At 41.9% G+C, this 17,862-nt stretch overlaps 1 protein-coding gene across 1 annotated transcript in view; it reads right to left on the bottom strand.

The window, feature by feature from the left end:
• Positions 1-2,107: 2,107 nt before the first annotated feature.
• LOC125487625 (ufm1-specific protease 2-like) overlaps positions 2,108-17,862 on the bottom strand; it is a 40,323-nt gene continuing 24,568 nt past the window's right edge. The window contains exons 6-8 of the mRNA XM_048619526.1: positions 12,464-12,537; positions 11,161-11,288; positions 2,108-2,191 (exon numbers count right to left, since the gene is read on the bottom strand). Of these exons, the coding sequence (XP_048475483.1) occupies positions 2,108-2,191; positions 11,161-11,288; positions 12,464-12,537 (286 nt within the window). The remainder of the gene's footprint in view (positions 2,192-11,160; positions 11,289-12,463; positions 12,538-17,862) is intronic.

The raw sequence follows: 17,862 nt of genomic DNA, 5'->3' as shown, positions 1-17,862 counted from the left end.
ATAAGTACAATGGATATAAAAACAGGTAAGAGGCTAGAAATTTATGATGAGTAATGCATCTCCCAGTTGTCCATTGTCTGCAGTATGATGGAATACTGTCCACTTGTCTGGATGAGTGTATGTCTATTTACACTCAAGAAGCTTGACACCATCCAGAACAATGTATCCCACTTGATTGATACCCTATCCACCAAATTCCATATTCAATCTTTTCCCTACGGACGTAGAGTGGCAATAGTTTATGCCATGATTATACCAGGTAAAATTCACTAAAGTAATACACCAAGATCCTCAAACAGCAACTTTCAAACCCCCAACCTCTAATGACCAGAAGGACAAGAGTAGCGGATGCATGTGAGGACTACCTACTGCAAGTTCCTCTTCAAGAAACATGGCATCCTGACTTGGAAATATATTGCCTTTCTTTCATTATCACTGTGTCAATATCCTGAAACTCACTTCCTAACATTGCTACGGGTGTACAAGTAGCTGATTAGTCTATGGAATGATAACCAGTTGTCAATGACAAAGACCTTCTGCCTGCCAACAACTATATGATTGTTTCCTAGGTAGCTGAACAGCTTGTGATGTGAACAATATAATCAGAAGCCTCCAGGCCTCTGGAAGTGAAGGTAGTGTCACTATGTAAAAACTAAACAATGAATCTATTAGAGATAGTAGGAACTGCCGATGCTGGAGAATCTGAGATAACACGGTGTAGAGCTGGATGAACACAGCAGGCCAAGCAGCATCAGAGGAGCAGGAAAGCTGATGTTTTGGGTCGAGACCCTTCTTCAGAAATGAGGGAGGGGAAGGGGATTCTGAAATAAATAGTGAGAGAGGGGGAGGCGGAAAAGAGGATGGATAAAGGAGAAGATAGGTGGAGAGGAGACAGACAGGTCAAATAGGCGGGATTGGAGCCAGTAAAGGTGAGTGTAGGTGGGGAGTTAGGGAGGAGATAGGTCAGTCCAGGAGGACGGACAGGTCAAGGAGGCGGGATGAGGTTAGCGGGTAGGAGATGGGGGTGGGGCTTGAGGTGGGGAGGAATGGTTAGGGAGGCGGGGACGAGCTGGGCTGGTTTTGGGATGCGTTCGGGGGAGGGGAGATTTTGAAGCTTGTGAAGTCCACATTGATACCATTGGGCTGCAGGGTTCCCAAGTGAAATATGAGATGCTGTTCCTGCAGCTTTCGGGTGGCATCATTGTGGCAATGCAGGAGGCCCAGGATGGACATGTCGTCCAAGGAGTGGGAGGGGGAGTTGAAATGGTTCGCGACTGGGAGGTGTAGTTGTTTGTTGCGAACTGAGCGTAAGTGTTCCGCAAAGCGGTCTCCAAGCCCTGCCTGGTTTCCCTGATGTAGAGGAGGCCACAACGGGAAGAGTGGATACAGTATACCACATTAGCAGATGTGCAGGTGAACATCTGTTTGATGTGGAAGGTCTTCTTAGGGCCTGGGATGGGGTTTAGGGGGAAGGTATAGGGGCAGGTGTAGCACTTGCTCCGGTTGCAGGGAAAAGTGCCGGGGGGTGGTGGGGCTGGAGGGGAGTGTGGAGCGGACAAGGGAGTCACGGAGAGAGTGGTCCCTCCGGAAAGCAGATAAATCTGGGGAGGGAAAAATGATTTTGGTAGTGGGGTCAGTTTGCAGATGGCGGAAGTGTCGGAGGATGATGCGTTGGATCCGGAGGTTGATGGGGTCTCCATATCCAGTGAACCAAAAGAAAACTAATTCCTTCCTCCATCTCTAAAGTTGGCAAGATTTCTTACTCTTCAGTAGTCTCTTTGTTTCCATAGATTTTAAATAATTAGCAAATTAGATGGATTAATAAACACTTCTCAGCACTTACTGAGAAAAAACAGAGAGAAAGTCACTCAAGTTCTTTACAATGACCACCTGTGACCTTTCCAGATCAACTATCATACATATGAAACGACAAAATAGTGAAGATTTATATTTAGCTGCTGTTTTATTGTGTTACCATGTGAAGCACATGTACTCAATACTCAAGTTCTTGTTTGATTTGAAGTACACAAAGATTATTAGAGTTCTGTGCATCTGAAAAGTCTATTTCATTCCTGTCATGGGTTCATGAACTCAGGTAATGCCAGCTTTAAATACCCCTTGGTCGCAAAGGCAAAATCAAAGCAAAAATCTCCATCTCGTTCCAGAATTCTTCTCCTCTCCACTCGACAGCCTGAAATATAGAAGATAAGAGGCTACTTAGAATAAGTTTGAATTCCCATAGAGGAATCAGGCTATTTATACGAAAGATGAACAGCTTTTAACCAAGAGCAGAGCTAGCAGAAAATATGCACAGGGTGAGAGGGAGTTGTAGGATAAGAAGATGCTGCTCATTGAATGGTTGGAAAAGGCTGCTGCAATGTTGTTAACACAGTATGGAACTGGAGGAACACAGCAGGTCAGGCAGCATCAGGGGAACAGGAAAGTTGATTTTTGGGGTTGGGACCCAATGTTGTTTTAAGACCATAAGACTATAAGACATAGGAGCAGAAATTAAGCCATTCGGCCCATCGAATCTGCTCCGCCATTCAATCATGGCTGATAAGTTCCTCAACCCCATTCTCCTGCTTTCTCCCCGTAACCCTTGATCCCCTTGATAATCAAGAATCTATCTATCTCAGTCTTAAATGTACTCAATGACCTGGCCTCCACAGCCTTCTGTGGCAGCGAATTCACCAGAGATTCACCACTCTCTGGCTGAAGTAGTTTCTCCTTATCTCTGTTCTAAAAGGTCTTCCCTTTACTCTAAGGCTGTGTCCTTGGGTCCTAGTCTCCACTGCTAATGGAAGCATCTTCCCAACATCCACTTTGTCCAGGCCATTCAGTATTCTGAAAATTTCAATTAGATCCCCCCTCATCCGTCTAAAATCCAATGAGTATAGTCCCAGAATCCTCATATGTTAACCTTTCCATTCCTGGGACCATTCTTGTGAACCTCCTCTGAACCCGCTCCAGGGCCAGTACATCCTTCCTGAGATACGGGGCCCAAAACTGCACACAAAACTTCAAATGTGGCCTGACCAGAGCCTTATAAAGCCTCAGCAGTACATTCCTGCTTTTATATTCAAGTCCTCTCAAAATAAATGCCAACATTGCATTTGCCTTCCTGGCTACTGACTCAACCTGCAAGTTTACCTTGAGAGAATTCTGGACTGGAATTCCCAAGTCTCTCTGCACTTCAGACTTCTGAATTTTCTCCCCACTTAGAAAATAGTCCATGCTTTTATTCTTCTTACCAAAGTGCACGACCTCACACTTTCCCATGTGTACTCCATCTGCCACTTCTTTGCCCACTCCCCTAACCTGTCCAAATCCTTCTGCAGCCTCGTCACCTCCTCAATATCACCTGTCCCTCCACCTATCTTTGTATCATCTGCAAACTTAGCCAGAATGCCCACAGTTCCTTCATCTAGATCATTAATGTATAAAGTGAAAAGTTGCGGTCCCATCACTGACCCTTGCAGAACTCCACTTGTCCCGGCTGCCATCCTGAGAAAGACCCTTTTAACCCCACTCTCTGCTTTCTGCCAGACATCAATCTTCTATCCATGCTAGCACCTTGCCTCTAACACCGTGGGCTCTTATCTTACTCAGTAGCCTCCTGTGTGGCACCTTATCAAAGGCCTTCTTGAAGTCCAGGTGGATAACATCCATTGGCTCTCTTTGGTCTACCCTGCTCATTACTTCCTCAAAGAATTCTGGCAGAGTTGTCAGGCATGACCTCCCCTTGATGAAACCATGCTGACTTTGCCCTACTTTACCATACACTTCCAAATATTCAGAAATCTCCTCCTTTACAATGGACTCCAAAATCTTACCCATGACTGAGGTTAGGCTAATCAGCCTGTAATTTTCTGTCTTTTGCCTTACTCCCTTCTTAAACAGGGGTGTCATGTTAGCCATTTTCCAGTCCTCTAGGACCCTCCCTGACTCTAGTGATTCCTGAAAGATCACCACTAACATTTCCACTATCTCTTCAGCTATCTCCTTTAGAACTCTGGGGTGTAGTCCATCTGGTCCAGGTGATTTTTCCACCTTCAGGCCAATCAGTTTTACTAGCACCTATTCCTTGGTGATGGCCACCATACTCAGCTCTGCCCCTGACTCTCTTGAATTTTTGGGAGATTACTCATGTCTTCCACCGTGAAGCTTGACACAAAGTAATTATTCAGTTCCTCAGCCATTTCCTCATTCCCCACTACCGTCTCTCCACCATCATTTTCCAGTGGTCCAATGTCCACTTTTGCCGCTCTTTTGCCCTTTTTCTACCTAAAGAAACTCTTACAGTCTTCATTTATATTACTGGCTAGCTTACCCTCATATTTAATCTTCTCCCTCCTTATTTCTTTTTTTGTTGCCCTCTGATTGGTCTTTGTAAGCTTCCCAATCCTCTGGTTTCCCACTGCCCTTCATCACATTATATGCTTTCTCTTTTGCTTTTATGCTATCCCTGACTTCCTTAGTCAGCCATGGTTGCCTCATCGTCCCTGTACCATGCTTCTTTATCCTAGGGATGAATTTTTGCTGTGTCTCCTGAATTACTCCCAGAAACTCCTGCCATTGCTGTTCCACTGTCTTTTCTGCTGGGCTCCACTTCCAGTCAATTCTGCCCAGCTCCTCCCTCATACCTCTGTAGTCACCTTTATTCAGCTGTAATACCATTTCCTCAGATTCTATCTTCTCCCTCTCAAACTGCCGAGTAAATTCTATCATCTTATAATCACTGCCTCCTAAGGGTTCTTTCAGCTTAAGCTCCCTTATCAAGTCTGCCTCATTGCACAATACCAAATCTAGTATTGCCTGTTCCCTTGTGGGCTCCACCACGAGCTGCTCCAAAAAGCCATCTCGTAGACATTCCACAAACTCCTTTTCTTGCAATCCATTACTGACCTGAATTTCCCTGTCCACCTGCATATCGAAATTCCCCATGATCACTGTGACTTAGCTCCTGACTACTGATTGGAGGCCTGTACACACCCCCGACTATGGTTTTTTTACCTTTGCGGTTCATCAATTCTACCCACACAGATTCTACACCATCTGACCCTACTTCGTTTCTTTCTATTGATTTAATTTCATTTCTCACTCACAAGGCAACCCCACCCCCTCGGCCCACCTGACTATCTTTTCGATAGGATGTATATCCTTGGATATCCAGTTCCCAATCCTGATCCCCTTGCAGCCATGACACCGTGATGCCCACCACATCATACCTGCCAGTTTTGATCCGTGCCACAAGCTCATTTACCTTATTCCTTATACTGTGTGCATTCAGATATAACGCCTTCAGTCCTGTATTAACCCTCCCTCTTCTCATTTTCATTTGTTTTTCCAGTGTTTGATTGCTAGCCTTTTCCAAACACTCTGTCCTATCTGTGCCTGTGCTGGAGACTTTAAGAACCTCTACTGAATTTTCCTTCCCTGTCATTTCTTTTATATTTTTCCACATAGTTGTATCCACTACTACAGATGTTAACCTGCTGCTTTGTTTCCCACCAGGGCAAGTTTCACCATTCCCTTCCCCCTCTACTTTCTAGTTTAAAGTTTTATGCCTATCATTTAAAGAAAAAATCCTCCAGGCCAGCAACACTTGAAATATTGCAACTAAAGAAACATGCATAAGGATGTTAATAAAGGCTACAAGCACTCTTTTATTGACATCTCTTAAATGGTTGGAAAATACACAAAAGAATTAGCAAACCAATCCTGAGAACATTGGGAAAGACTTTCGTGACAAATATCCAAGATGGCGGTAATGCTGTTACTCTGAGCACCTTTAGGCAATGGGCCTGTATAATGAGATTTGAATAGAATAGCCTTTATTGTCACACGCACTTGAAGGAGTGCAGTGAAAAGTTTGTAATGTCACCTCTTGGTGCCATCTTAGGCACAGGGTACCTAGGTACAGATACTTTATGTGTTGCTACATAACTGAAATGTTAAAAAAATTAGACTAGCATGGGAATACAGAGCTTGAAAAGTCCAGAGTGAGAATTAAAAAGTATCTTAAAAGTAGTCAAGTTATAGTCCTTTTTCACTGAGTTTGTGCAGGTTGTAGTCAATACTAAGAGTACTTTCTGATTAGGAGCTATGTGCAGATGCAATAAGCAAAACTGACTTGCAGTCAAGGAAAAATAAAACATTGACAAAGCATCCAGGCCAAGAAGGTTGCTTTGCAGTGCCTGTTTTACACATGCTTGATGTGTGCTTGCGCATTTCGAGACAGAAATTCATTACCCATCACATTCGCATATGCATCAAGTTAGACATCCACATCTCATGCCTGAAACAGGTGTCCAATCCTTTGAATATGCAAAGGAACAACCTAATGCCTATTTGATGCCCTCATTATTAACTAGGTTTGCATAATGAACCGATGCTGGCTGGCCATGTATAGAAAGAAATGGAGCAACATGTACCCTAAGATGGCCTGAAAACTGAAGCTGTTAAATAAAACTCAGTTGGCCATGGATCTGTTGAATGCTCCGACTCTGCTCTCCCAGTCACATAGGCAGCAGATCAGCTGTGATCAATCAACCTGTACTTGCAAAACTCAGGAAATAAAATCCAGCACTAGATATGCTTCTACTACAAGACAACATTTACTGAATAATCCACACTGTGTAAGAATTACACCAGAAACCAATTTAAGATTACCAATTGGGCTTACAGTGCATTTCATTTGCATGTGCTACAAGCTAAATATATTCATACATAGGGTCCTACTCAATGCAGGCAAAAGGAGTTTTTGCACTGATTGCAACTTCTTCATTGAAAAAGATTTATGGAGACTGCTGATTCCTTATGCACTTCCTATAGCAACACCCTGATCTATTAGAGTACAGATGCCTGGTCTGAGGTTAAGTAGCTGGCTAAAATTGATAGTTAATAGATTCTGTTGCATCTACAAGCATGGTCCAATCAATCAGCACACTCTTCTCATGCTGGTGTTCCCCTTCTTGTGTCCCAATCCTGATGAATGCAAGATGAAAAGCTTCAATTCACGTCCCTCTTTAGTAATGTTTAAGTTTTGAGTTGCCAAGCAATTATTTATCATAAACCATCTTTGTTTTTGTTGGATATGGTTGCAACATCAAGCGTTCACTCCCTGCCCCAATTCCCATTGACCAGTTTTACAAGATTCCTTGAACACTCGGTTAAATGTTGCCTTGCTGTTGAGGACAGTCCCTTTCACCTGGAGTCGCCTGGAGTTCGGCTGTTTTGACAATATTTGGACCAACGTTTTAATTGGATTAAGAGTTGAGTGACCCTGGTAGAACTCAAACTGAGCATTAATGAACAGATTATTGTGGAGTAGTCGTCACTTGTTAGCAGTTGATGACTTCTCCCATCGTTTTGCTGATGGTGCTGTAATTGGCTGGGTTGAACTTATCCTTTTGTAGACAGGACATACTTGTGCAATGTTCTACATTGCCTGGAAGATGCCAGTGTTGTTGTGTTGGAACAGCTTGGCTGAGGCATGACTAATTCTGGAGCACAGCATTATTGCTGGATTGTTGTCAGGATCCATTAGTATCAGTTTTAACTGTTTCTCGATGTGAGGTGAAGTGAATAGAATTGTTTGAAGACTGGCATCTATGATGCTTGGGACTTCAGAAGAAGGCTGAGATTGTTCATCCACTCGGCACTTCTGACTGAAGATTGATGCAGATGCTTGAACCTTGCCTTTTGCACTAATGTTCTGGGAATCCCATTTTGAGGATGGGGATATTTGTGGAGCCTCCTCCTTCTGTTAGTTGTTTAATTGTTCATCAGGACTTGCTGTAGCAGGCCTTAGATCTAATCTGTTAGTCATGGGATCGCTTAGCTCTGTGTATCGCATGTTGCTTCTTATGTTGGTAAGCAAGTATTTAAATCTTGTAGCCTCACCAGAGTGACACCTCATTTTTATATAAGCCTGCTCCTGCACTCTTCATTCAACCACTGTTGATCACCTGGCTTGATGTAAATGGTAAAATACAGGCCTTGAAATGACTGAATTTGGTTGAATACTTTCTTATGCAGCTGATGACCAATTTTGCCTTGTGGATGTCCACTTTTGAACTGCTAGATTTGTTATCTATCCCATTTAGTGAAGTGATAATATCAGACAATACAAAGGAGGGTAGCCTCAATATAAAGACAGGACTTTGTCTCTACAAGATCTCTGCGTGTTACTCCTGCCATTACTGATATATAGGTGGCTCAGTATTTAGCACTGCTGCCTCACAGTGCCAGCGACCAGGGTTCACTTCCAGTATAGGAGTTGGGATGTCTTGTTGCTGCTGTACAGGGCATTGGCGAGGCCACTTTTAGAATACAGAGTGCAATTCTGGTCTCCCTTCCATAGGAGGATGTTGTTAAACTTGAAAGGGTGCAGAAGAGATTTACAAGTCTGTTGCCAGATTTGGAGGGTTTGAGCTAAAGGAAAATCCTGAATAGGCTGAAGTGCTGAAGCATCAGAACTGAGGGGTGACCTTAAAGAGGTTTATAAAATCATGAGGGGTTGAATAGCCGAGGTTTTTGTCCCAGGGTAGGAGAGTCTAAAATCAGAAGGTATAGATTTTAAGTGACAGGGGAAAGATTTAAAAGAGATCTGAGGGGCAACTTTTCCACACAGCTGGTGGTGTGTGTATGGAACAAGCTGCCAGACAAAGTGATGGAGCCTGGTACAATTACAACATTTAAAAGGCATCTGGATGAATACACGAATTGGAAGGGTTTAGAGGGATATGGGCCAAATGCTGGCAAATGGGACTAGATCATTGTAGGATATCTGCTCTGCATGGATAAGTTGGACCAAAGGGTCTGTTTCCATGCTGTAGGACTCTATGACTTTCTGTGTGGAGTTGGCACATTTTCCTCGGTCCATGTGGGTTTCATCCGGGTGCCCTTGTTTCCTTCCACAGTCCAAAGATGTGCAAGTTAGGTCAATTGGCCTTGCTGAAATTGTCTATAGTGTTCAGGGATGTGTAAGCTAGGTGTATTAGCCATGGGAAATACGGGGTTACAGTGATAGGAAAGGGGTTTGGGTCTGGGCGGGATGCTCTTTGGAGGTTCAGTGTGGATCCGATGGAGTAAATGGCCTCCTTCCGTACTGCAGGGGTTGAATGGTTCTATGATATAAGATGTGGACAGGTACATCAGATAGGTAGATTGATGAGGACCAGGTCAAGTAGATTTTTCCTTCTTCTTGACTGTTATCTGCCATACACCCAGTTTAGCAGATCAGTCCTTAAGGACTCAACCAGCTCGATCAATAGTAGTGCTACTAAACAACTCTAAAAACAATACTGAAGTCCCAATTCAAAGTACATGATGTGCCCTTACAGTGCTTCATCTAATTGTGTATACCTTCATTTCAAATGTTTAAATAATTTTTAAAGAAATTAAAGATTAAAGAATGTGGATGTGATTGATAAGACAAGGATTTATTGCCCATGACTAAGTCCCCCTGACAAGGTGATGGCTTATACTCACTGTTTTGAATACAATTTTGAGGCTTGCTAAGCCAGTTTAGAAGGCAGTTAAGAATTAACTAAATTGCTGTTAGTCTGGAGTCACATATCAGCAAACAAAAACAAGGCAGATTTTCTTCCTGAAAATTTATTAATGAGTCAAGTGGGTTTTTGCAACAAGTGTATGTGTTTTTATTCCAGGTATTCCTTAATTGAATTTAAGATCTCCAAATGCCATTGTGGGTCATAGAGTCATAGAGTTACAAAGCATGGAAACAGACTCTTCGGTCCAACCAGTCCATACCGACCATCATCCCAAACTAAACTAGTCTCACCTGCCTGTGCTTGGCCCATATTCCTCCAAACCTTTCCTATTCATGAACTTATCCAAATGTCTTTTAAAAGTTGTAACTGTACCTGCATCCACCATATGGGATTTGAAATCATGTGTTCAGATCATTTGTCCAACTACTAACATTACTACTATGTTAATGGACATCCTCCAAATGTAATAGAACGCTAAATTTAGAAAAAAACTTCTTAGAATCAAATTTTCTGGTCAGACAGAATATAAGAACATTTAATTTGCATCAGCACCGTAATAAGGAAATGGATGCTGGCAGTCGTGTCACAGAGTTATACAGATATACAGCACGAAAACAGACCCTTTAGTCTGACTCATCCATGCTGACCAGATATCCTACATAAATCTAGTCCCAATTGCCAGCATTTGGCCCATATACCTCCAAACCCTACCTATTCACATACACATCCAGGTGCCTTTTGAATGTTGTAATCGTATAAGCCTCCATCACTTCCTCTGGCAGCTCATTCTATACACCCTCTGCGTGAAAAAGTTGCCCCTTAGGTCACTTTTATATCCTTCCCTTCTCACTTTAAACGTATGCCCTCTATTTTCAGACTCACCCACCCTGGGGAAAAGACCTTGCCTATTTACCCTATATTGCCCCTATTGATTTTAGAAACTTCAATAAGGTCACCCCTCAGTCTCTGATGCTCCAGGGAAAATAGCTGCACAACAGAGCAAAACTACAATAGATCTCGTAAATGAATTGTAAATGGTGTTTGATTCTTAGATGTGGCCTCATTTAAGAGAGCCAAAACATATATTGACAAACTAATTCACTATTACAAATGATTAAACATAGTGCTAATGTTAGTGGACTAATAACCCAAAGGCCTAGACTAATGATCCAGAGATGCAATTTCAAATCCTTCCACAGCAATGGAACAAATTGAAATGTAATTAATTAATAAATCAAATAAAAAGCTAATCTCAGGATTAATGATGATGTAACTATCTGATGTGACTATCTGTTGTAAACGCCCTTCTAGCTCACTAATAACTTTCAATGAAAGAAATCCGATGTCCTGGACTAGCCTGGCCTACAAGTGACTTCAGACACGACAATGTAGTTGATTCATAGCTGCCCTCAAAAATGGCCTGGCAAACCATTCCGTTGTATCAAATCCTTCCAGAAAAGTTGCAATTCAAGAAGGTGGCTGAACACCAATTTTTTAAAAGCAATTAGGGATAGGCCTTGCCAGTGATATTGACATCCAATGAAAGAATAAAACAAACAATTCATTTGCGTGGGAAAGCCCCTTCTGCAAATTTATGTAAATAGAAAACTAATTTGTCTGCTCCTTTACCTACACATACCTTATCAATTATCCAGTTAAAGTCATCCAGTCCTGTGTACATTGTGTCTAAGACAAGGACTTTGTTAGTGCGTGTTTCCTCATTCAATGCCATCCCCAGCAAAACAAATGCTTTACTTTCAGAAACTGCTCATATAGTAGCAGGAAAAAGAAGCAAGAACGTGAAAATTTAAAAAATCAAATAAATGCAATCACTTCTTTATAAGATTTAGCATGCAGTTGCAGTTCGGCAATAGATTTAATTTTTGAAGCAAATTTTTAAAATTCCTTCAACTGTTAATTTTTTTAATATCAAGTTTAACATGGATAAGTGTGAGGTTATCCATTTTGGTTGGAGGAATAGAAAAGCAACTTATTATCTACATAGATAGAAACTTCAGAGTGCTTCAGTGCAGGGGGATCTGGGTGGCCTTGTTTTTGAATCACTGAAAACTAGTATGTGAGTGCAGCGGGTAATAAGGAAGGCACATTGAATTTTGGCATTTATTGCTGAAGGAATAGAGTATGAAAATAAGGAAGTGCTGTGGCAATAAGGCATTTGTGAAACCGTACCTGGAGAATTGCGAAAAATTTTGATCCCCTTAGTTGAGGAAGGATGCAGTTGTACTGTAGACAGTTTAGATGAAGTTCACTAGATTGATTCCAAACATGAGACTTTGTCTTATGAAGACAGATTGAACACTTCAGGCCTATAAGCTCTAGATTTTAGAAGGAGAGGAGATCTAATTGAAGTATATAAGATGCTAAAGGGGATTGACATTCTAGAACTAGACATCATAGTTCTAGGATAATGAATAGCAGATTTAAAACAGATGAGGAGAAAGTACTTCTCTCAGAGGATTGTGAATCCGTGGGAATTCATTAACCGATAATGTGATGGATGCTGGGCATTGAGTAAATTGAGACTTTTAATTAGTAATGGATAGAACGGTTATAAACAACGGGCAGAAGTGTGGAGTTCAGGCTGAGATGAGGTCAGCCAAGATTGTATCAAATGATGGAGCAGGCCTGAGGGGCTGAATTGCCTACCCCTACTGCTAGTTCTTAAATTTGTTTGCGGGATAAAATATTCCTTTTTATTTTTGAGGTAGGCCTGAGCATCACTGTATAAAACTGCTGTAAATTAATTGCTTCTTGAAAGAGACATACTTATTTTTATATCGAGTCATTTTAAACATATTGACTTTGCATAGTTAAGAGATCTCAGATTAGACAATTTATCAACTATTTTCATGCAGAACTTAAAAAAAATGTTCCGAAGTCGAGCAAGAGAAATCTTGAAATTGCAAACTTACAAACTGTACTCTTCCAAATCACAACCGGAGTTCCTTCTTCTTTGAAATGAGGAGTAAGATCTATTACTTTCTCAGCACTTACCCTGTAAAAATTAAAGCATTTAATCCCCTTTGTTGATTTTGGGCAAGGCAACAGAAATTAGGAGAGATGAAGTGACAGATCTGGACCTAATAGCATGGAGATTAGAGACAAGATCATTAGGAAGGATAGCAGGAGGTATCAGGATTTGGGAGTTAATGTTATTAATTGCATCAGGGAGGACATAAAGGCACTGACCAACAGAGGAGAGGCTGAAAGCACTTCTGTTCCTACTGGCCCAATGTTCCTACCATCTTGAGCCAGCAGTTCCAACCTCCCTTTTACTGCTGGATTTCCTGTGTTCTGGAAAAACACATCTGTCTATTTATGATTAAATTTAATTTTATAAAAAATCTGTTCACTCGCAGGATGTGGATTGACAGACTGGGCAGGCATTTATTGCCTGTTCCTAGTTGACAGTGAGAAGGTAATGGTGAGCTGCCTTCTTGACTGCTACAGTCCATTTGGTGTAGGCACTCACATAATGCCGTGAGAGGAGGAGTTCCAGGATTTTGACTAGGTGGTACTGAAGGAACAGCAGTATATGTTGAAGTTTGGATAACGAGTGGATTCAAGGGGAACTTGCAGATTATGGTGTTCCCAAGTATCTGCCATCCTTGTCCTTCAAGATATTGGCGGTCGTGGGTTTGGTGAATTTCTGCAGTGGACCTTGTAGAAAATGTACACTATTGCTTTTTACCATTGGTGGTAAAGGGACTAGATATTTGAGGTCATGGTGCCCACAAGTGAGCTTCTTTGTCTCGGATGGTGTCAAGTTTCCTGCATGTTGCTGGAGCGGCACTGATCCAGGAAAGTGGGAAGTATTCCACCACACTCCTGACTTGTGTCTAGAAGGCTGACAGTCTATAGGAGTCAGGGGGTGAGTTACTCACTATAGGATTCCTACATTGAGACCTACTCTTATAACCGCTGCACTTATGTGATGAGTCCAGTTTGGTTTCTGGTCAGCCCCCTGTATGTTGGTAATGGGGGATTCAGTGATGGTGATACCGTTGAATGTCAAGAGATGATGGTTAAATTGCCTCTTATTGGAGATGGTCCTGGCCTGGCACTGTTCCAAGACCAAGCACAATGTAACAAGTATAACACTTCAATCATTATTTTTTCATCGTAATATTGAACTATCTAACTTCTCATGCCGAAGATAAGAGCCTCATTATAACAGAATTACATGTCCAACGCACCAATATGCTATATCTCTACAATCATTCTAAGGTTTTAATTAAACTTAGAATCAAAAAAGAAATTCAGTAAGCTGTTCACAAAAATGAATAAAATATTAGGAATGTCTCAGGAGTATTTAAATTGATATAGGTTTGAATTTGGTTCAGACTCTAAATCATTTAAAGCTGGCCTGTACTTTCACATAATGGAGCACATTAAAACAGCTTGCTTAAGTAATATCAACATTCACCACAAGGTGGGGATCATCATCTCCCTTTCCCAATAACACTTCCAAAACTTTGTTGTTTATCATCAAATTAGATTTCTTTCCATTGCAACAAAAATAGACAAATTGGTAAATTAACTCTCCACCCATAATGAAACAACTTAACCAGTGAGGAAAATACAATCAAGCCTTCTCCTTTATTCCTGTTTCTTAGCTGTTCACTGGTCGTAGCAATGGTAGTGTGAAAATGTTACTGATTATTCGATGTATAAATGCATAGCAGTTCAACAAGTCATTTTAGGAAATGAACACAGCAAATGGAACTATACACCTATTAGTAAAATTCTTAGATTGAACGACACAGATCCTGTGATAAAGGAGATTAGAAAACTGAAATGGGTACATTAACGATTAGTCTCCAGCAATGAGAGGTCTGAATATTTGAGGTTTTCTCAGCAGAACACAGAATGCTAAACTGTAGAATCAAAAAGAGATTTTAAGAAGATAAGAGACCCACGGTGCTGGAGGTCTTTCAGAACGCTTAGAAGATTGGCTAACTAATAGGAGACAGAGAGTTGGGATAAGGAAGTGTGCGGGGTGGGTGTGTGTGCATTTTCAGGATGTCAACCTGTAACTAGTGGAGATCCATTAGGGATCAGTACTGGGTCACAATTATTTACAGTCGATATAATGAATTGGATAAGGAAAGTGAATCAATTATAACTAAGTTTGTTGATGAAACAAAAATGGGTGGGAAGACAAATGGTGAGGACAAAACAATAAGTCTGCAAAGGGATATAGACAGGTTAAGTCGGTGGGCAAACTTGGCAGATGGAATATAATATAGGGAAATGTGAACTTAAGTACTTTGGGAAAAAGAATATGGGGCCTGGTCATCCATGAATCACAAAAAAAACCAGCATGTAAGTTCAGCAGGTAATAGGGAAAGCATAAGTGTTGTTGGCCTTTAATTCAAATGGAATGGAGTATAAAAGTAGAGAAGTCTTGTGAAATTTTTACAAGGCACTGGTCAGACCACAGACCACAGCTGGAATACATTGAAATGTTTTGGGCTCCTCATCTAGGAAAGATATACTGGCATTGGAAGTCTAGAGAAGGATCACTTGGTTAATACCAGGTAAGGAGGGACTGTCTTATGAGGACAGGTTGAATAGGTTGGACCTGTACTCTTTGGAATATAGAAGAATGTGAGACAACCTCACTGAAATATACAAGTTTCATAGGGTAGATGTGGAATGGTGGCTCTTTTTGTGGAAGAGTCTAGGACCAGAGGATAATCTCAGAAGACGGGGTTTAAGACAGAGTTGAGGTGGAATGTCTTCAATCACAGGGTTACGAATCTGTGGAAGTCTTTACTGCAGAGAGCTGTAAGCTAGGTATTGAGTATATTCAAGGCTAAGATAAATAATTTTTATATCATTGAAGAAATCAAGAGTTACGTGGAAAAGGCAGGGAAGTGGAGTTGTGTTATCAGATTAGCCATGATCTCATTGAACGTGGAATAGACTCAGGCTCCTACATCTTCCAGCCATGCAAGTAGATAGGATAGTAAAGAAAGCATATGGCATGGAGACAGTAAGGACTGCAGATACTGGAACCTAGAGTCAATAAATGTGGAGCATAGCGGGTTAGACAACATCCAAGGAGCAGGAAAGTCAATGTTTCGGGTCAAAGCCTTTCATCAGCACTGGGGAGGGGAGGGAAGCCCAGACATAATTAGAGGGAGGGGGATGGGGCTGGGGTGAGGGTGGGTGGGATGGTGATTGGTGGATGCAGATAGGGGGTTATTGTGGTTGGTCAGTGGGAAGGGTGAAGTGGATAGGTGAGTTGGAAGACGGACAAGTCGGGGGTGGAGAGATTTTGAAGTTGGTGAAGTCAATATTCATGCTATCGGGCTGTAAACTCCCAAGGCAAAATATCAGGTGTTGTTCCTCCAGTTTACGTTTGCCCCCACTCTGACAGTAGAGGAGGCCAAGGATGGACATGTCACCTGGAGAGAAGGAGGTATAGTTAAAGTGGATGGCAACTGGAAGGTCAGGTTGGTTGGTGCATGCAGAGCGCAAGTGCTCTGCGAACCGGTCCCTGAGTCAGCGTTTGATCTCTTGGATATAGAGGAGACCACATCGGGAGCAACAGATACTGTAGATGAGGTTAGATGAAATGTATGTGAATCTCTGTCGGAATTGGAAGGATTGTTTGGGGTCTTGGACGGAGGTGAGAGGAGAGGTGTAGGGGCGATTGCAGTTGTGGTGGAGAGGTTGGTGGGGATTGTGGAGCTGATGAGGGAGTTACAGAGTGAATGGTCCCTGCGGAAAATGGACAGGGGTGGGGAGGGAGATATCTTTTTGGTGGTGGGGTCTGATTGCAGATGGCGAAAATGTCAGAGGATGATGCATTGTATTTGAAGGTTGTAGGAGTGGTATGTGAGGACTAAGGAAACTCCATTCTTGTTGTTGTTGGGGGGATAGGGTTTGAGGGCAGAAGTGTGGGAAATGGGGGAGATACGGTTGAGGTCATCCTTAATAACAGAGGAGGGAGAACTATGGTCCCTAAAGTGGGAGGATTTCTGGGAAGTCCTTGAGTAGAACAACTCATTTTGGGAAGGCATATGGCATGCTTGCCTGTTTTGGTTGAGGAATTGAGTATAAGAGTCAGGACATCATGTTGCAGCTTTATAAGACTTTGGTTGGGCCACTCTTAGAGTACTGCATTCAGTTATGGTTGCCACATTACAGGAAGGTTGTGAAGGCTTTGGAGGGGGTGCTGAAGAGGTTTACCAGCATGCTGCCTTGATTAGAGGGTATTAGCTATAACAAGAGGCTAGAAAAACTCAGGTTGTTTTCTGGAGTGGCAGAGGCTGAAGGGAGATTTGATAGAAGTCTATAAAATTATGAGATTTATAGATAGGTATGCTGGTCTGAATGTTTTTCCCAGAGTTAAAATGTCTAAAACTATTTAAGGTGAGAGGGGGAAAGTTCAAAGGAGATGTGAGGGGAAAATGTTTTACGTAGAGAGTGGTAGGAGTCTGGAACACATTGCCAACGGTGATGGTGAAGGTAGATACAATAGGGGCATCTAAGAGACTTTTAGATAAGCGTATGAATTTGCAAGGAATGGAGGGATCTGGACCAAGGGCTGACAGGAGGGATCAGTTTAATTTGGCATCATGTTTGACACAACATCTTGGGCCAAAGGGTCAGTTCCTGTACTGTAGAGTTCTATTTTCTATGTAAGAGCAAAAAACATAGAAATTAACAGGGCTGATTTGCCCTTTGAGCCGTCTCCGCCATTCAACAAGATCTTCTACCTCAGATCCACATTGTCACATTATCCCAGATTCTTGAATCTTTTAGTACCCAAACCTCTTTCTTGAGCACTCATAGCTCTCTGGATAGAGAAGTCAAAAATTTCATGTGGTGAAGACCTCATCTCAGACCAAAATGATTGCCCCTTATCCTAGCACCCAAACTCCATGTTCTAGATTTCCCAGCCAGTGGAAACATTTTCTCAGTAATATTCTGTGTGATCCTTTTAGAATTTCCATGTTTTAATTAGATCACCTAATGGGTCTTTTTTTATTGGAACGTGATTAAGCCTGCACTTTACTGACTGCACTTTCTTACCTAATAAACTCTTCCGTTGTTAAACACTATTTGGAGGAAGTATTGAAGATAGCAAGGACACATAATGGACTCTGAGTGGGAAACTTTGGTGTACCATCGCTGACTGAGCTTGAACTTTGAAGGGCATAGCTAGCTTACGTACTGGGCTTGCAGTAGATAGTATGAGAACCAGCACAGATACTAACCTTTGGCCAATTTGATTTGTTCCATATGCACTAGACACAGCAAAACTGTAGGCATCCTGTAGCAAGGTGCAGGGCTGGATGAACACAGC

Source organism: Rhincodon typus, chromosome 3, assembly GCF_021869965.1.
Source record: "Rhincodon typus isolate 14 chromosome 3, sRhiTyp1.1, whole genome shotgun sequence".
Classification (NCBI taxonomy): Eukaryota; Metazoa; Chordata; class Chondrichthyes; order Orectolobiformes; family Rhincodontidae; genus Rhincodon; species Rhincodon typus.
The sequence above is the reverse complement of the archived record's forward strand: the minus strand, read 5'-3'. Positions and strand labels throughout refer to the sequence as shown.